This window comes from Trichosurus vulpecula, chromosome 2, assembly GCF_011100635.1.
Source record: "Trichosurus vulpecula isolate mTriVul1 chromosome 2, mTriVul1.pri, whole genome shotgun sequence".
NCBI classification, from domain to species: Eukaryota; Metazoa; Chordata; class Mammalia; order Diprotodontia; family Phalangeridae; genus Trichosurus; species Trichosurus vulpecula.
Window position 1 is genome coordinate 194,225,872 of NC_050574.1, and position 21,433 is coordinate 194,247,304.

The 21,433-nt window shown below is 38.9% G+C and overlaps 1 protein-coding gene across 1 annotated transcript in view; it reads left to right on the forward strand.

Annotated features, from left to right (window-relative positions):
* The first annotated feature begins 554 nt into the window (after positions 1-554).
* KL (klotho) overlaps positions 555-21,433 on the forward strand; it is a 54,367-nt gene continuing 33,488 nt past the window's right edge. The window contains exon 1 of the mRNA XM_036746078.1: positions 555-1,426. Within this exon, the coding sequence (XP_036601973.1) occupies positions 569-1,426 (858 nt within the window). The 5' untranslated portion in view covers positions 555-568. The remainder of the gene's footprint in view (positions 1,427-21,433) is intronic.

Sequence of the window (21,433 nt, forward strand, 5' to 3'; positions counted from 1 at the left end):
TCTATACTCCAGGAAAGTTGGTCTTCCTCTCACTTTTCCAGATGGGTGCACACACATCCCTTGTCTTCACTGATGCAGGTTTATAAATGGGAGAGATTTCACTATCCTTATGCATCAGTTGCTTCTCGGAGAAGAGCAGTGAGATGAAAATTAACAGGTGCTTTTTCTTCTCTGATGCTTTACCTCCAGTAGAAGATCCGTGTCTTTTCCCTCGCCCTCGGGTTCCTTGTCAGGGTCTCCAGAGAGCCTGGCTCTCCTTGTCCCCTTCCCCGGTTCTACCCTGGGTACCCCTCTCTCCTCTTCCAGATCATGGCACTAACCTCCACCTCCAAGTCCCGGCATGTGAGTTGGGAGGGGAGAGGAAGAGAGGAGAAGAGGGGAAGGCGGGGGCTCCCAGGTAATTATTGACAGACTTGCCCACTGAGGGGAGCAGAGGTGGGCGAGACTGTGGAGAAGGCGCGGAGCGCGTGGAGGGGCGGGGAGGGAGGCAGCCGGGCGCAGAGATAAAGGGGTCCGGCCTGGGAGCGAGGGCCTCACATGAGCGCTCCCCTGTTATCCTTCAGGTAACATGAGCCCCCAGGTTCTGGCCGGGGCGGCCCCGCCGCGGCTGGCTCTGCCCCTGCACCTGCTGTGCCTGCTGTGCCTGCTGTGCGACCGCTGCCTGCGCGCTGATCCCGGGGATGGCGCACAGACTTGGGTCCGCTTCGCCCGCACTCCGTCGCCCGAGGCCGCGGGCTTCCTCCACGACACCTTCCCCGACGGCTTCCTCTGGGCAGTGGGCAGCGCTGCCTACCAGACGGAGGGCGGCTGGAGGCAGCATGGCAAGGGCGCCTCTATCTGGGACACCTTTACCCACCGCCCCTCTGCACCCCCGGTGGACCTCCTGCCCCAACTCGCAGCCCCATCTCACTCCTGGCCCTCACAACCGTCTCTGCCGCCGGCTCCTCCCGGTCCCGCTACTGGGGACGTGGCCGGCGACAGTTACAACCATATCTTCCGCGACACCGAGGGGCTACGCGAGCTCGGGGTCACCCACTACCGCTTCTCCATCTCGTGGGCTCGCGTGCTGCCCGGTGGTGGCGGCGTGGGCGCCGGGTCCCCCAACCTCGAGGGGCTGCGCTACTACCGGCGCCTGCTGGAGCGGCTGCGCCAACTCCGCGTGGAGCCCGTGGTCACCCTGTACCACTGGGACTTGCCGCAGCGCCTACAGGACATCTACGGAGGCTGGGCCAACAGCACAGTGGCCGACTTCTTCAGGGACTATGCCGAGCTCTGCTTCCGCCACTTTGGCGACCAGGTCAAGTACTGGATCACCATCGACAACCCCTACGTGGTGGCCTGGCACGGCTATGCCACAGGGAGGCTTGCTCCTGGTGTGCGGGGCAACCGGCGGCTTGGCTACCAGGTGGCCCACAACCTGCTCCTGGTGAGTCTCCCAGGGGGACAGGGGTGGTATTAATCCAAGAAATCGTTACAGGACTGGGAGTGGGGGAAGCAAGCGGCGAGGGGAGGGGGGCAGGGAAGGTGGAGCGCAGGGACCACAAGGACCACAGGGCCTAGAACTTTAAGGGACTTCAGAAGTCATCTGACCCAACCCCTCATCCTACAGGTGAGGAAACTGAGGCTTAAAGCAGGGAAATTGGCCCAGGTCGTCTAGTTAGTGACAGCTGGAGAAACGAGTTGGAAAGGGATTTCGATATAGAAGCAGGGTAAAAGAAGACAAGTGTCCCAGATCTTCCCATCTGAAAGGAAAGCTAGCATAAAAAGTTGTGGAGGTACCAGAGCAGGGCACCTGAGGGACAAAATTCTTCATAGAATTAAGAGGAAGATCTCTGAGGTGTCTAATCCAATTTGGTCTCTTTATACATGAGAAAAGTGAAGTAAAAAGGTCACCGAGATAGCAAGCATGAAAATTGGAATTTAAACCCAAATTGTCTGACTTCATTGCTTGGCGTCTGTCTTTCCAGTGTACTTAGCCTCCCCTTTAGCAATCCAGACTTCATAAGACTGGTACTAAATTGCAGCAGGGAAGGGAAGTAGTGAATCGGGATGAGTCAGAATAAATGTATAGGATCACAGGATTTAAACTCAAATAGACATGATAATAGTAATAATTAACAATAACAATAACAGCTGGCTTATATACCTCATTTGACCCTAGAGGTCATCTATCTTGGTACCCAATGGCTCATTACGAGGTTTAAAGTGCCTTTCCTGGTAAGAATACTTTTGGGATCACTCTGAATTTGTGTATTGAGCAAGTCCTAGAGGTTTGGGAGGGGTTTGTGTGGCTTTTTGTTTTCTTTGGAGGTGTTGTTTTTTTTTTACTTATTTAGTGATTGGGGAAGAAAGAGGAAGTCCTCCAGACACAAGTTTTTCAGAAGCCATTCAGATAGATAGTCAAGGACTAGTCTTTTATGTAGTCGGTAGATATGCGGTGAATTAAATGTTGTCAATAAGGGCAGGATACATTGACCCTTCCAAGAAAAAAAATCACTCTAGCAAGTTTTCTTGTGCCTATGGTAAGTAAAAGTTTCAAAATGACATCTCTGGGTCAAATTGTATTTGACAGTATCACCTGTGGCAGAATGGCAGAACTACTTGAATTACCATTCCAAATATTGTTTGATTCAAAATCTCATAGAAAATCTCAAAAATAGGGCAAAATGCACATTTTGTTTTTTATTGTACTATGATTATTGATCTATACATATTTGTTTCTCTGCAGTGTCTTCAGTTTTGAAATCTTCCACAATGAATGAAATAAATCATATTAACCCACTACCTGATAAAATTAGTTTTAACAGTAAGTTGAATAAAATATGAAAAATGGTTAAAAGCAAACAATGCCCCAGTGGAACAATGGTTGGTAATGAGTTAAGCATCATATTTTCTTTTTCTTTTTAGGTAACATTTAATCTTTTAGGGTAATAGCTCTGTGCTGAAAGGTTTCAGCTTATTGAAATCATATTGATTAGATGCCTAGAGTTTCTAGAAATATCATTATGGTTTTTTACAAAAATATCTTATTTGCATTTTACGTATTTGTGAAAGTTATTTAGTTTCCATGTCTTGTTTGAATGACTTTAAATATCTACATATTTTGACTAGATTCTAGATAAAGAACACTAATAAAAACTTTTTTATCCAAAATTTTGTTTAGAACTAAAAATGAATCAATTCAAAGATATAGCACTAGCATGTCACAGAGTGTTTATAAATTACTTTACAAAGTGATATTCAGGTTTTAAATGATGGCAAAAGCACTTCCTTATAATCCGTTCCTCAGAGATGGCACTAAACAGTAAATAATGTTGAATATGTTTATGTATCTGTTGCATTTTTTTTGTATTGATGTGCCCATTCTATCGCCATATCACTCTAGAGAAATTATTTGCATGCTTTTTTTGGTCTCTCCATGGACCACTTCAGCCAGAGAAAGGATGTGAGGACTACCTACCTCTCTGTTTCTGCTTGCCTTTGGAGAAAAACCAAAAACCAAAACCCGAACCCAATATCACAGCTTAACGAGGAGTGTTTTTTTATGACATAGTCATATTATAATTAAATTATTAAATTCAGATGACAAGTTTCAAGGACATAAGCAACCAGTCTAGGGACCACTTGGAGCACCATACTTTGGGGAACCATAGGTATGGATAAGTATCTCGGCTAGCATTTTTAGTGTCTATTTTTTCATACGTACAGAAATATCATTTTCATTGAAATAGTGCCTATTCCAGATATAAAATAAGGAATTTTGTCTGCATCATATGCATAACTATACATTCCACATTTACAATCATCAAAAAGTATAGTCATCCGTGCGCGCCACTCCCTTGCCCCCCGAAAAAATTACAGAGTAACAACATATCCTTCATTGAAATAGTGGACTTTGCAACTAAAGGGAATTAGTAACAGATGAACACCTACTTTTGCTGATGTTGCAAATAGAATGTTAATGGCTACACAATATTAACAATTTGAGCAAAGTTTGAAATTTGGGCATCTTTTTCTTAAAGAGAACAAATTAACTGGTACATCTCAGATATCTGGAATATTCTAATTATGTAATTTCTTTTCTGGGAGGATTTCCTTTGGCAAAATTTAAGTGGAAACAAAAATTTACTTTTGTGTCACAGATAATAATTAGAAGTGACAATATAAATTATGTCTGTGAGAATCAGTGATAGAATAATAGGTCTGAAGGAGATGGTATTCTTATTTTTCCATACATCTTTTAAGTATGGGGAAAAGATAAAAAAATCTTTCTCATTCATGTTTGGGGATTGAATGTATGTTCTCTGGTATAGATGAAAAAGATAATTATTTTTTAATTCACTCAAAGGCACAAATTCCCAAGAATACTGATCAATTAAAGGCAATATGGAAAGAACAGATATTTTTTTCCCTAGCTATTTTGAATTCTTTAGTCTTAGATTAGAATGGTCATAGATTGTATTGGATAATGAGCTGGTCTTGAACCCAAGAAGTCCTTGGGTTCAAGCCCCACCACTGATCCACTCTGTTAACACTATAAGAAGCTTATTTTACAGAAAAGGTGCTGCCCTGGATTGGTAGAAGGAATTTCCTCTCTAGGAGTTCCTTGTAGCAATGGAATCACAGGGTCAGTCCCTATCTTTTAATCTTGGATGAATTTATTTTTACACCCTGGGTATATAGAAGTATATATAATCTAGCATATTCTAGATAGCATATAGAAATATGCTAGTCTTATTTTTGATCGTACCCTAATCAGATTACTGACATGTTTTACTTCAAAATTTCAATGTAGGCTCAAACTAATATTTTGATGATGAATCTTTTTAAATGTTAAACTCTTATTATTTTCCTTGCTTGATTAATGATTTATTTCATAGGCTAAATCCATCTTTAAATAAATTGATTTAGACTTCTAAATATTATTGTGTCTTAAATTTTTTTTGGAGGGGGGAAGGCAGGGCAATTGGGGTTAAATGACTTGCCCAAGGTCACACAGCTAGTAAATGTGTCAAGTGTCCGAGGTCAGATTTGAACTCAGGTCTTCTTGCCTCCAGGGCCGATGCTCTACTTACTGGGCCACCTAGCTGCCCCTTAAATTTTTGATATCTTCTTATCCTTCTCAAAGTATGACACTTAAAGCTAGCCACTAGTATGGCAACCCTTTGTAAGTAGGATTGTTTTATTCATTGTATTTGTATTCCCAGTGCCTGGCACATAATATGTGCTTAATAAATACTTTTTGATTGTTGATTGATACAGTGAAATTCAAATGAAACCTGACTATTGGTAAGTAGAGGTAGGATTACTCATGATAACCATGAAAAAAAAGCATTTATTTCCTATTTGAAGGATTTTATTAGGGGATGTGCAAATAAAGTCTTGATCTTAGACTTTGGGGATACACTATATTGTTAATTAGACACAGCCCATAGCTTCTAGAGTAAATGTTCTCAACCTTGTTTGTATCATAGACTCCTTTGGCAATCTGGGGAAGCCTATAGATCAATATTCAGAATAATGTTTTAAATGTATAAAATAAATACATAGAATTACAAAGGAAACTAACTACATTGAAATACTGTTATCAAAATATTAAAACCAAATATGTGATATAGTAACATGTGCTTTATTCATTCAGTAAATAATAAAGACATATTTAAAATATAGGCAAGTTGTCTTGGAGAGGGGGAGAGGAGGGAAGTAAAGAGAAAAATTTGGAATTCAAAACCTTTCAAAAAATGAATGTTGATAACTGTCTTTATAAGTAATTGGAAAAAATAAAGTATTATTAAGTAAAAATTAAATTTAAAAAATAAAATATGGTCAAGTTAAAGGGTCTAGTACTTACAGTATTTTAGAAGTACTGGAGAAGATAAATAGTTCGATGTAGTTGCTATACACATATATGTATGTATACATATATGTATATGTATGTATGTATACACACACATGAAAATATCTGATTTCTAGTGGCAACAAAGTCACAGGTACTACTAATATTACTGTAGTATGTTGCCTACATTTATAATGGAAGAAAATGCTAAATTTCAAATAGAGGTAAGTGAAACAAAGACGTCGTCCTTTTTTCCATCCAAGTTCATAGATCCACTGCAGACTTTCCAAGGACCCCTAAGGAGTCTGTGGATCTCAGGTTAAGAACCGCTAGTCTGGAAGCTTAGATCATACCTCTACATAGCCATTGTATTAAACTGTGGCACAGCTAATAGAATACTTTTTACTCTGTATGTGATTTTGAAACAATTTGCATTGATTGTTAAGATGACTAGAGAGAATAGATCAGAGTTGTAATCTGTTTATCTTCAGACATTCAATCTTCACTAAAATAATCATATTAATTAATGATTGCAATTTGCTTCTTGCTTCAACCACTCTACATTATTGATTGCTTTTAGTTTATAGGTTTTATTTTATTTTTTTCTGAATTAGTTTTAGCCATTTTGCACTTTGGATTTGGGGTTTTAATTTCCATGTGCCACCATCTCACTGGATTTTATATTAAGGCATTTCTCTGATTTGTATGTTATCTTCTATTTTGAGGGGCAGTATGGCATAATAAGTAGAGTGATGGACTTTGTCAACAGGCATCTTGGAGTTAGGAGGAATACCTGGATTTAAGTCCTCCCTCTGACATTTAACAAACTTAAAAATCACTGTGGTCGTTTTTAGTGAGTGCCTCAGACAGCTTCATAAAAATAAACATTGCAGAGTTGTAGATTGGTTGTAAGAATTTCTTCACCCAAGAGTTTACCGCTCTGATGAAAACACGTCTGGAAAAGCAAACCAAACCAAACCAAAAAAAGCTTATTTTCATATGGTTTGGTAAAGTGCTATAATCCCCACTACTTGAAGATTTGTGGGTTATGTGAATGTGACTTCTCCTCCCCCCAACTATTTTTTATTATGTCTAATCTCTAAGTTTTTATATCGATCATGGCTGTCCAAAATATGGCCTGGGTGCCACATGAGGCCCGCAGTGCGATTTTATGTGGCTTGCTTGTGGGTTTTAATTTTCATGAGTGAAAAAATAAAATAATAATTTGCATGGAATGCATATTAGATTTTAAAAAAAATCTCATTGATGTTAATTTTCTTTGGTGTTTTTAAGCAGTATTACAGACAGAACATATCATATGGAATTTTCAATTGATCTGTGGGATGTGTTCCCTCTGTATAATGCAGACTAGTCAGTATGCACCTACCTTTATACTGTTGTGTTGTCACTTTGTTGTTTTGTGTTTGCTTTAGTGCTTTGCACCTTCACATGTTGCATTGATGATGTGCACTTTCTATTAGTGTACTGTATTTTTTATTCTGGGTGTGGCCCTCAAATAATTATTTTATTTTAATGCGACCCTAAGATAATCTAAGGTTGGAGAGCCCTGATACAGATAGTACCAAGCCCAACACAGAATCCTGCAGAATTGATTCTGTCATTTTAATTTCAAATTTGCCTGGTTTAGTCATATCTAAATTATGTCACCATCTCTGAAAATCTACTATTCTTTTGATATGATGATCCCTGGATTGGTAGGGTTAACTAGGAAATCTGAATTTCTGATTATGGAGATTTTTGGTTAATTCATTATGATTGATAGCTCTTAGGGAAGCTTGATTATGAAGACTCATGGCATCCAATTAGTACCTCTGACTGCCATTAACTAGAGTTGGGATAATTAATTTGCATGACTGGGCAGTATTGGAAAATTGTCTTTCCTTCCACTAGGAGCCTTCACAGTAGCATTCGTGATTTGACTTACAACAAAGTAAATATCTACATACCATGATGAGTGAGATTTCCTGGCACTAAAATTATGTGCATTTATAAAAAGTAACACTTCAAAAGGTCTTTTATTTTCCTATTATTTCATTTCTTCCCTTTATTTCACCTCTGCTGGCTCTCCCACAGTCACTGGGTTCACCTCGGGAAACTATCAGGAACAACCTAGGTGTAAGGAGATTAGCTTGAGTTTTGTTTTTTCTTTCTTAACAACTTTTCATGAAACACCAACGGTGCCCTCCATAATACTCCACGGTAAACCAAGGAGAACTTCCCAGACTGATGTTCATTTAATTGGCTTGTTTTGCTTCTAGAATACCAGTTTAATGTTTCTACTTTATCTTTTTTTAAACTCCTGAGTAGTTTTTCAAAATGAAATATATCATCTAAATAGTGTGTGATCTGAGTAATGCAGGTTGCTTCTTAGAGACAAGTTAGTTCTTAGCTGCAGCAGCTCCAGCAGTCTCTGTCATGGACTCCCATTTCTGGACCTCTGTTGACACCTGAGACCTTTCAAAGATGAGAAGGTCTGATCCATTTTAGCTCAATAATCATTCACATAAGAGCAGAAAAGAACAAACACAAAGAGGCAAAAGAAACAGGTGCCATGTGTTCATGGTCACATGATGGTTTGAGAGAGTAGACTTCTCATGCTATCTCTTTCCCTACCTAGAGGTTTACAGCTATCCTTTCCTTGATCAACACCAGGAAAGAGAGCAATTGGGTTCCTCCATTGGAACCTTTTTTAAGAACACTCAGTTCCCATTCAACAGTCAGTTGAAAGCCTTTATCACACAGTAAATGGACAGGAAATAGTCACAGAATACCTACAGGTACTCTGAATTAGGGATGGGCCCCCTCTATCATGTGTCATCATGCATTCCTGGAAGCAGAATCCTAAATCATTCATGTGGGGTTGGCAGTAAGAAGAGTACACTGCACGTGCTCAAAAGACTAGTCCCTACTGGCCATTCCACCATTTGTATCCCCAGCTACTTAACATACTAATTTGAATATAGCAAGTGCTTTTTTTTTTTGCTTTTTGGCAGGGCAATTGGGGTTAAGTGACTTGCCCAAGGTCACACAGCTAGTACATGTGTCAAGTGTCTGAGGCCGGATTTGAACTCAGGTCCTCCTGACTCCAGGGCCGGTGCTCTACTCACTGCGCCACCTAGCTGCCCCTAGCAAGTGCTTTTAAATAAATATTTGTTGAATTTAGGATAATAAAGTGTTTGGGCTAATAAGGATCAGATGGGACTTGTTCAGTACCTGGCATATTGTGGGTGCTTAATAAATGTTTATTGAGTTGAGTTGAATTAAAAATTCTTAACCCTGTTGGATTTGACAAGCCAAAAATACTTGAAACAGTTTGGATGAATATCAAAAAAGATAGATGCTATAGTGGTATTTTCATGACAGTATAACGCAGACCACTTGAATAGAGGAAAGAATTAGATAAAAAATTAAGAAATTAGATGACAAATGTTGTAGAATTTCAGGCATACAGACATGTTCTGGAGCTCTGTCTTTGCCAAAGGCCGAGCAATTGATTTGACTTAATGATCATCTTTCAAAAGGTGGAAGAAGCAACAAGTGCTGTTACTATTCTTGGCCCAATTCTGGTTGACAAGAAGAAACTAGTGGTAGAGTGAAGACTCCTCTATCACAATAAAGTCAGGTATAGTCTGATATATACCCTAGATTTTAGGAGAGCAGATTTCAAAGAGTAAAGATGAGGAAGAGGTAGACCTCATTAACCTAATATTCTACAAGGAAAGTCAGTTCAAGAAGGTTGTGAATCTCAAAAGAACAACATTCTGAAGATACAAGTGGAAATTACTCCAATGAGGAAAAAATTGGTGAGCTGCCCAGTGATTGATGCAGCTATACAGATCAGCCAACTCAGATTTTTCACAAAGTCAAACATGTATGAAAGCAAAGGCAAGAAACTCAGGATAAATTCAAGAGTAGTATGTTTAATAATGTTAATGTCTAGAATAAAGTGCCAACAATGAAAGTCAAGGACATTAAAATGGTCTTCTTTTGTTATGATGGAGGCAAGAAGGTGAAATTCAATCACTAAACTGTCATTTTGCTTCTTTTTTTCCTAAGGAGAATGATCTTTTGACTAGGAAGGATAGATAAAAAAATAATTAACATGGGTAAAACCCATTGAGATGGAAAGAGCTCTTCCTGCCCTCAAATAGTTTTAAGTTACCAGTGCACAGGAAGTACACCTTAGAATACTGAAAGGGCTGTATGATACTGAGTTGCCTTTTGAAACCTTTGAAAGATCCTGGGGAATAAAGCTCCCAGATGTCTAGAGAAGGGTTAACGCTCAAGCTTTCATAAAAAAGGAAGTGGATTGAATCATCAAACTGAGCTGGTGAACTTGACCTCTATTTCTGGAAAAAAAAATGTATAACATATAATTAATGGACACTTTATGAGAATTTTCAATTGAAGCAGTGATTACAAAAAGCTAGCATGCCTTTGCCAGAAATAGGAGATGATAGACTAACCTAATTGTCTGTTTTAACGAACTGATACATCATGGGAATTCTGAAGATAGGCAGAATAATCGTTGGACTGGAAAGGAAAGAACAAATACAGCCAACAGGGAGTTAATACCCAAGATAAGTAGGCAAATAGTAAGACAAAAAGAGAGCATTTAGCAGGCTTTGGCACTTGACCAACCCAGGTGAACTCTATCCTCAGGTATTGAAAAAAATGAGCAGTTATATTTGTTAAGGTATTCTGTTATCTTTAAAACATCGTGGGCAAGAGAGAAACCATAGGATTAGAGAAGGACAAAGTCCCAATTTTCAAAAAGGGGATGAGAATGGAATTCTTGGCTTGGCTTGGATTCTGAGCAAGATTTTAGAACTCATTTTTAAATGGAACATCTAGAGAAGGAAACAGAAGTCAGAACGACTTCTAAACTGGAAGATCTAATATATTGATACATCAGGTGAATGTTATAGACATAGTTTACCTAGATTCAGCAAAGCATTTGACAAAGATACTTGTGCAATTTTTATGAATAAGATGGAGAGATGCGGCCTACAAGACAGTATAGTTAGGTGGATTTGAAAATAGCCTGCCTGAGTAAATGAGATTTCCAAAGATGATTATATAGGGAAAGATAACATTTAGTAGAAGGGTGGTGGGAAAATTGGCACAAAAATGTACTGTTGGTGGAGCTGTTAATTAGTCTAGTTAACCATTCTGGAAAACAATTTGAAGCTATATTTTAAAATTCATTAAATTTTGACCCAGCAATACAATTATTAAGCCTATACCCTAAAGAGATCAAAGAAAAAGAAAAACCATCTGAGAAGGGGCCAGCCATCTCCACCAACTGCCAATCAACTGCCAATCAACTGCCACACACAGGAGAGACAAAACAGCTTTGCTTGTAGCAGCAAGTTACCTTGAGGGAAAAGCAAGAAGGCAACATGCGCCAGAAGCCAAACTACGATCATCACCATAACCGCTTTCTCATTTCAGACCATGATAGAGGCAGCCCAGGCCCTTGAACCCAAGAGCCTTAGGAAGAGCCTACCGGCCTCAGCTATTATCTTAGGAAACAATCCCTGTGAAGATGCAGCTGGGCAACTGCTCCTGCCGGTGCTACAGCCACAGCTATCGAAGACCTAGAAAATAAATTGCCATTGCCACCAAATGCTGTGGCACTTTCAAGTAATTTTACATCAGAAACTGGTATTATTTTATCAATGGAAGCCAGTGATGAAGCATGCTACCCATTTCCTGACAGAGAGGTGATTAAATCAAGATGCATAGTGAGACATACATTTCTAATTCCAACCAATGCACACTAATGCACCGTTCATGGAACTGTTAGTCTAGGGAATGAGTTTTTCTTGATTGTGCCTACTTATTGCAAGGAGTTTTAGTTTTCACTGGGGAGAGGAGAACTACCAGTAGGATTATTCTTTAAGGAAAGAGAGTAATTGAAGCATTTAAAAAAAATCTGCAGAAGAGAACATCAAGAAACACAGAAGTGGGATATCTTTGCAAGTTTCATGTTGAATTTATTATACATTTCAAAGGAAAAGCAAGCTGCTTGTAATAGATATTCATAGTTTCACATACAGATCTATTTTTGTTGTAATTTGCATTTTGTAATTTGTAATTTGGTATTTGTTAGGGTCAGAATAAAAATAAAATTTTAAAAAGATATTGCCAAGGATGATGGTGTAGACTAGGAGTTCTTGACCTGGGATTGGGGACTATAAACTTGAATGGGGAAAATTACATCCTTATTCTTACTGACTTCTAACTGAAATTTAGCATTTCCTTCATTCATTTAAAATATTATTATGAGAAGGGCTCCAGAGGCTTCAACTTCAAAGGTCAAGATGGTACAGAATGATTAAAAAAAACAAAACTGGCCAAGGATAGCTCCTTGGGGGTAAACACCCACAGTAATAGGAGAACAGGGAAGTCTAATGAAGGAAAGAAGCCATGGGAGTTGATATTTAGAAGGTCACTGGTGACCTCAGAGAGGAAACATGTTAGTAAAGGGGTTATCATAGAACCTCAATTGCATTTACATAGTCTTATTTCTCCTGCTAGATTAAGCTTTTTGAAGGTGAGTATCAAATGTCATTTATTTTATAAGCACATATAGGTGGTTTATGAGTGTTATGCATAAAAGAACTACATTCTTTCTAGATTTACACCTGACTGAAATAGATAATCATTTCCTAGATATCAGATGCTTAATGGGACTAGTAGCTAGAAGCTTTGTTATGTCCAACTCACAGAAACATCTGCACATAGAACTCAAAGCTTATACAAGATCTGATGGTGGTGAGTCAGGAATGTCACCTTGGCATATTTAAACAATAGTGCTTTTTTCTACTTGTATAACTAGAACCATGGAATAATAAAATTTTAGTTAGAAAGGGTGTCAGAGGGAATGCTATATAAACATTGAACTTGGAGGGGATCCGGGTTTGGGTTTGAGTACTGCCATTTTCTCTGTTTGATTTTAAACAAGGCCCTTGTCATATGCAATTTCTTCCCTACTCTTATACCCACGTGAGAGAAGGAAAGGTAGCCTGTGAACTATGATTTATTAATCATCTCCTGTGTGCCAGGCACCAGCAGACATATCAGGTATATGCTAAGCGTTTAAGCCTGGCTTTAGTCTAGTTCCTAGTGTTACTCTAATCAACTTAGGTCTCTTACACAATCTACAAATACTTGTGTGGAAATCCCCAAGCCTCAACTCTCCCCATATACAGAGATATAGCTTTCTAGCTGTGGTTTTTTTTGTACCACAGAAAAAATACAAAAGCAGAGTCACACCAAAGTGTAATAATGGAAGAGCATCTAGTACCAATATGGAATGTTGTCAGAATTCTAAATCATAGACCAGGAACTAGGTACTGTTGTTAGCACTGTAATAATTCTTTGTTCTGCCTCAATAGAAATACTTTGGGCATTCTGATAATTGCCAGTACTATGAGACCATGGTGGCTGCCTTTTATACGTTGTCCATGATTATTTACGATCTCTCAATGTGAAATTAATGGCAGCTGCCCCATTAACTGGAGACACCTGTTTCCCAGTGCCTACGAATTTGCTTTGTCACATTGAAAGTTTCTATAAGTTAAGATGTGGTCTTACTGTGGGTGCCACAAAACTGTTTACCACCATGTGACACTTAACCTCTCCTAGTTGGTTTCCTCATTTGTCAGATGGGGATATTACTTGCATTACTTACTTGGATTCTTGCAAGGATCACATGAGATTACTGCTTCTCTGGGCAGTTAGGTGGTGTAGTGGATAGAGCACTGGGCTTGCAATTGGGAGGATTCATCTTCATGAGTTCAGATTCAGCCTCAGACACTTAGTAACTGTGTGACCCTGGATAAGTCACTTAACCCTGTTTGCCTCAGTTCCTCATCTATAAAATGAGCTAGAGAAGGAAATGACAATCCACTCCAGTATCTTTGCCAAAGAAACCCCAAATGGGGTCACAGAGAGTTGGAGACAATGGAAACGACAGAACAGCGTTGCTTCTCCAGCTCTGATGCCAAAGTCCCATTCCAATGCCTTGTTTGGTATACAGGTCATACTGAGCTTTCAAAGCTAGTGCCACTGGATACAAACTCCAGCATGTCCTAACAAGCTGAAGAGGCTTCAAGTGCAGGCCCATAGACTGTATCTGTCATTCAAGTATCAATCAAGATAAATTTGGAGACAGTCATCACTAGTTGGGATGTGGGGTGACAAGTTTTTTGGCCAGTGTAATTCTGGAAGACTAAATCCTAGAGACGTTATAATCTATGTTTGGAAAGGGAATACTAAAAGATTAAAATCATAGATTCTGGAATTACTGAAATCTCTGCAGGTATTTCATATTCTCCTGAGGGGTAGGTAGGGACTACTTTTTCTCCCCTTTGTCCCTCAGCAATGTCTAGCAGATTGCCTTGCTAATAGTAGACACTTAATACAAACTTGTAGATTTGATTAAATGTGTCAAGTATGTATGTACCTTTTTGGCAAACATACTGTATCTAGGAATACTATGATAAACTGATTGGGAAACAGTTCTCTAATAATCTAAATTAATTAAATTAAAATAGAAACTTCCAAGAGTGGCTAATGCTCTGTGGGAGTGGTTTACATACTGGGATAAGTGAATTCTTTGTTTAGCTACATAGTGCAGAGCACCCATTCTGGTTAAATTAATTCTTTTATGTCTTTTCACTTCAATTATCCCCCCTCAAAAGAAACTAAATCAACCTGGGAACTTACTTTTGAATTTATATTCTGAAATATATGAAAAAATAAAGCATATCCAGTGGAATTTTTGAACTAAGTTAGCTATTATAATTGGTCTTCCAAAGAAATGAGCACAAATTGATAAAAGTAGTTTTTGATGAATTGACATCACTATTACCTGATAAAAGTCCACATTAATAATTCTTTCCTGTATGCCATATATGAAATTCCTTTATTCCCTTGGGATAAGCAACCATTTTGAAGGATGAACTCTTAGAAATGAAAGTAGCATTATTATTTGCAGCTAGTTAAATTTTTAGTATTGTTCTGAGTGTCTATGGTGGTTTCAAAATGATTTATTGGGTGTATCTTACAAAAGAGGAAGGGGGAGAGTGTCTAAAGAAAAGTAATTTAAGACTCAATGCTAATCGCTGATTTATTATTCTTATTATGGTGCCCTAACAACACACAAATACTGGAATAATACCATTAAAATGTATTGGTGGTGGTATTAATCGCAGAATGTTCTCTCTCTCTTTTTTAATTCCAAGAAACAAGGCTTAAATTGTGTTCTAGCCATGCTGTGTTTTGTTTGTTTTGGGATTATTTTTGTTTACACACTTATCTTGATTCCTCTTCCTCATCCTATATATCACCCATAAATTTTAAGAGGAGTTACCTATAAATAGGGAAGCAGTATGCCTAGAAGCACAATAAAAAAGGATTAAAAGTTTGAAAAATGAGAAAAGGTCATGGAAATTGAGATTGTTCAACTCATACTTTGTTACTGATACACAAAGACCTTTAGAAAGAATCTTTAAAAGACATATGAGGGGAGAATAATAAAAATAAATAGGGAGAATCACAAAATCAAGAGATATTTATTCTGTGACTGTGTTATGTAATATATGATGGCTAGATCTGAGAGAAAATCATAGAATTATTCGCTTTGTAGGTGTATCTTGGTGGTAGTGTTCACTATATGCTTCTTCCCCAACATTATTATTAATGCTACTTTTCATTTTCGTGAGATATTGAGATTGCTGTGCAAGGGAAAAGGAGTGTAGAGTGTGTTGGTACTATCTATAAAGTCCATACTGGTTGATTTGTGTATGCTGATAGCAGAGTCACTAAGGGGAGCATAGATGTGCCAGCTGCACCTCCTTTCTCAGTAAGCATTTCAGTAGGTGTGGAGAAGGGAGAGGTGGGGCTCTTAGAATCTCCTAGAGAAAGTTTTGAGATCTGCTGATTGACTACCTTAATTATAGCTGAGAAGTATATAGCCTTTGCATTCTTTGGTCATTTGGTCTTCATGATAACCCTGTGCAGTAGAGACTTCAGGTATTATTATTGCAAAGGGTGGGGGGGACTGATAAAAGGAGTTACCCAATCATTGTGATCATACTTTTCCTCTTCTACCCTCAAGTATGACTTGCCCACTGACAACTTGTTAAGAGAACAATGGATACCTCGTAACAAAGTACCAAAGTCCATACTCTACATTTTTTATGGGTGAAAGATGGTTCTTAGCTCTCCTTACACTAGCTTTATTTCATTCTGATTTGCCCAGATGTGCTCTGCATGCTTCCAGCTGACCAGATGTGACTTAGCAATTGGTTACATGGGAGACGGTATGGAATATCTGCTCAGAGATCAAATGGATTTGTTCAAGGCCATGCAGCTAAGAAAGGTATCAAAAGCAGAATCTGAACCCAGGTTTCTCCTGACTACAAGTCCAGCCTACTTTCTAAAATGCAGCGCTGGTCATACAGCTCTCTGGGTACAAGACTATATACAACAGTAGGTTGTTAATAAGACAAGGTAGGTAGAATAAGTTGGTAGGAAAAGGCAAAAATTCGGTGAGAGCAGGGAAAGGAGTTGAATGTGGCCCTTAAAGTGTTAATGAGGTACCAATGAGGTGAGAAAGAGATTAGCTTTTCCTGTGTTGACCCCCACTTGCAATTGTCCACAGCAGTTCTCTAGGGGTGCTGAAATCAAGGAAGGCACAAGACTGAGGATTTCATTTCCAAGGAGTATGCATAGCACGAAGGTAGAAGTTTTCAGTGACTTGTGAAGAGTGTGTTTTGTTTATATTTCTGCTGTGACCAAGTGCTCCCATTTATACTTCAAGTATAGGCTGGTCTCTCTCCTAGAAGAGCAGAAAAAGGGCTTAAAGAATGTCATTCTACTCTCCAGGTTGTTAGTGAAAATAATGCATTCCTTAAAACAATGGAATAAGGGCTTCTGTGTGAAGATGAAAAAGAAAAAGAATCTGAAGAGGGAGAGGAGAATCTTGATGTGTGTATATCACAAGGTTGAAGGGTAGAAGCAGAAAAGAAAGGAATAAAGGGACGATAAATGAATACTTGGAAGTAAGAAGCATGAAGCTCTTCCTGAAGAGGAGGGATCTGTGTAAGTTGTAGAGGAAATATTGTAGTTTTTCCATGAGGAGAATAATGTTATGGATTCATTGGCTCTGTTAGGCATGAGAACATCCAGGAAAGGTCAGAGGAAGAACTGAGCAGTGGTGGTGGTTGGCAACCTCCTGCTGAAAGGTCCTGAGATAGCTGCTTGTTGACCTAATCACAATAGTGACTTGTGCTGTCCTTCTGGAGTGTGTTTAAAAAGCTTCAAAGGGAACCTCTGAATGTTTGTCAAGCAGATGACTCCTACCCACTTTTGGTGGTTCATGTGAGTAGAAATGATACTGTTAGATAGAAGGCTAAAAGAAATAAATAAAACATTGCTAAAGATGATAAAATCTTGAGCAAGAAAGTAAAAATCAAGGAATTTAAGAAAGAGGCAAATTTGGGAAGTGAATAGGTGGTTAAAAAGAGCACTTGCCTCCCAGAGGTGTTGTGAGGATAAAATGAGCTAAAATTTGTAAAGTGTTTTTTCAACCTCAAATGCTATCATCATCATCATCAGTTAGTATTATGGATTTCTCTATCATTGTTGTAATGTCCTGGCCAGGGCTGGAATGCAATGGTGATAATGAATTTGCCTCACCTCTCTCCATTCTTACATAGTTTTTGTGCACCCAATTATGTGGGATTGGAGCTTTTGGGGTTTTCTCAACATTAGATATCCAGTGCTGGGAAAGCTGAACTGCACAAAATAATTTTGTTAAAATGTATGGGAGAAATTCTCTAATTAATAACATACATAAATCTAGAATAAGTTAAACTACAGAAAATATCAACTCTTCAGAAGAAATATTAACTCAACAAAGAACATACAAATGATCAAAAATACCTCCTATTACAAGGTTCTTAAATATTCTAAAAAGTAAGGTACTCAATTTTTCTTCATGAGAGGTTTGTGCTAGATTACAATTGATACCAATTTTGGACCTACTGGGACCCAAGTAAAGTGAAGGATTTCCTAAATCCTTATCAGCAAAGAAGAAGAATAAAAGGAAGCAAAGCCAGGACTCCTGTCCAGCAGGAAAGGAGATCCAGAATTTAGTAAGCAGCTCCTCTTCCTCTAGGCCACCAGAAAGGAAGTCAGAGCAACCTCAGGAAGTTGTTCTCCTGTGGCCAGCCAGCAAGGAAGATAGGGAGAGGCAGAGAGAGAGTCTACTGAAGAGCTTTCTGACCCAATTCTGACCCCATGCCTATGGATTCCAATCAAATTAGGTCATATCCAGTAAGTGTCCCCTCATTAGGACCCGTTTGGGACCCGTGTATTTTAGCTCTTCCTCTTTCAACGAGAGGACTTAACAGCCCTTTGCACAAGAAAGATAAATTCCTATTAGTATTGGAATCAGTCATGTTAAGAGGGTTTTAGTCACCATCGGTAAACAGAAAGGCCCACTAGGAACCACAGTATCAACCAAGAAGGATCTACCTCATTTTACAATAGAGAGGCACCTCCTCAATCCATTCACTGCAATGGCAGGAGCTAGGTGGGTGGAGGGGCAAGTTATTCTATCCACCCCTTCCACTCTTTCCCCACCCAACCCTATTTAAACATTCAGTTAGAGAGGACTCAGTTGTCAGATGTGATCTTTCCCAGGGTAGCAGGGAGCTGGGGAACCTTTGTCCCACCTAATAAACAAGTCTGGTGAGAATGTATTTTCTGAGACTTGTACAAATTTAATCCAAAGGGCTCAGAGAGAAAGGAGGTGGGAGAAAATATCTCCTTTAAACAAGATATCGTAAAGAGTAGCTATAAAGTAAGAAAAAAAGCAGGGATGATACCCAGAAGTTTGCAGGAGACAATCCACAGAGTCCATCATATAATTCATGGCTTAATATATTTGAAGAAAATAAGAACATAATAAATATCCTAATTCAAGGAGGAAGTTTTTCCCTTATAGGTGTCATTTGGTGGGATGAGGGCTATGACTACAGTATGGCTCTGTAAGAATAAAACATATTCAAAAGAAAGAAGAGAGATGTAATGGGCAAGGGTAGCATTTCACATTTCTTCACAATGAAATTCTGGAATGAAACAAGCAAAACATGGTGGGATTATATGGGAAGGTGTGAATAGAGGCAAAAAATACAAGTGATATTGGCATTAGAGACCACATACAGAGGAGTAATAGTAATAATAGCTTGTATTTATATATAAAATGAGCTGGAGAAGGAAATGACAAACCCTTCTTTGCCAAGAAAACCCCAAGCGAGTCACGAAGAGTCAGACACAACTGAAAATGACTGAACACCCACGTTTACATGTAGCACTTCAAGGTTTGCAAAGTGCTCACACCATACTCCTGTTTTACAGCTGAGGAAGCTGAGGCAAAGAAAAGTTAAGTGACTTGCCCGAGGTCACATCTAGTAAGTACATGAGGCCATATTTGAACTCAAATATTCTGATACCAAAACTTGTGCCACCATCTACTGTGCCACCTAGCTGCCTATTTCTAAGAAAAAGAAAAGAAGGAAAAAGATCACCAACTTTGCATATAGGCATGTAGGAGTAGTGACATGTTCCTCTTTGATGTGTATTAGCTCTCACTTCCTCCCAAAAGAACAACTAGTAATTTATTGACTTAATGATCACCTCATGCTTAAAAACAAAGAATCCAACAACGGATGATTTATATTCTGGATCTGATTCAGACCAACAAAGGAAGACTGGATCCTGGTGGGTAGAAATAGTGGGAACCTTGGGAAGTTTAGAATTTACGATAAAGAGAAGCAAGCCAGTCATGGTCTGACTGGTCCCTTAGATTTCGAGAGCAGATTTCAAGTATAAAATTCTATAGAAGAAGTAAGCCTAAGAAGGATGGGAGTCATTTGAACATTTGCAGTCATGATAACTGCTCTGACACAGTATCTCTCATTTATATAGACTTTCAAGTTTTACACACTGCTTTATATACAGTATCTAATTTGACCCTTACTCCAACCCCAAAGGCTATTATTATTATTATTATTTATGTTTTACAGATGAAGAAACTCAGGCTCTGAGAGGTAACTTGACCATGATGAGCTAACACTACTAAGAAGGCAGGATTAGAACCCCACTCTTGTCCTACTACAAGTCCAGGACTCTTTCTACCATACCACTTGGCAGCTGACAAGAGTGTTTCTTGATAATAAGCCCCTTCTGGCAACTGTCTTAAAAGCTACCACTAAGTGGAATCCTAAGTGAGAGTTATGACCAGGAAAGGAGGTGTCTGGGGTGGGGGATAGCCAATGATAGTAATCCATTAGTAGTCACAGACTATCAAGGGATCTAGAGCAGGGTGTTCTTAACCTTTTTCTGTATGTGTATCATGGACTCTTTTGACATTTTGGTGAAGCCTTCTCAGAACAGTGTTTTTATGCATAAGATCACAAAGGAAATCAATTTAATTGAAATGCAGTTATAAAATATATATCTATATCATCTATATATATTTATAACTATCTCTATATCTATATTGCTCTATCTCCATCTATCTATCTATCTATCTATCTATAACTATCTCTATATCTATATTGCTCTATCTCCATCTATCTATCTATCTATCTATCTATCTATCTATCTATCTATCTATCTATATTTTAAAGAAAACAAGTTCATGGACCCCAGTTTAGGAGCCCTAGGTCTAGAGGAAGCCCCCAAGTTTGTTGTGTGGGTGGATCCTCTTGGACTGATTTACAGAAGGGTATGGTCAGCAATTGCACATGATGAAGAGGTGTAGGTGGATTATGTTGCTGATGTACCAACCTTGGGATCACAGATTCACTGAAGTTTTGAACTAGGACCTGCGTGATCTCACAGGATGGTTGTAAAAACAATTAAATGCAATGTATCTTAAGGAGCTTTTCTGATAGGTAATCCTCCAAGGCACCACTATTTACTTCAGTTTCCTTGACAGGTCTTAAGCAGGTATCCTCTTTCCCCTTCCCACTCTGCTTTTCTATATACCTCTTTATGTCTTCCCCCTTTAGACTATAAGCTCTTTGAGGGCCAGGGCTATCTTGTTTGCTGTTTTGGGGGGAGAAGGAAATATCTCCAGTGCTTAGCTAAGTTATAAATTATTCATCTATCATCTGTCTAAATGTGTGTTAGTATATACTGAGTGGAATATAGATATTTTTAACCTCACTCTCTAGTCAAATAGACTGCTAAAATGGTATGTGGGGGCTGGTATAGGCCCATCCTGTTCAAGATGTTGTCTGTGTGGTGTGTAGTTTACAAAATATCAGTGCAGTTACCCAGGAAAACTTTGTCCAGTTTGACACTACCATGTGGCTGTCTGAGTATCTGGTTTTTAGGCAGTCTTGTAACACTGTCTGACCACTGACCTTTTCCCTGGGTATACTTGACATCACCTGAATTAGAATCAGATGAAGATGACTGCACAGTGCTTTGCAATTCATTTGTTAATTCATAACTATAGGTTGGGGCCTTCCTGAGATGCTCTCTTTG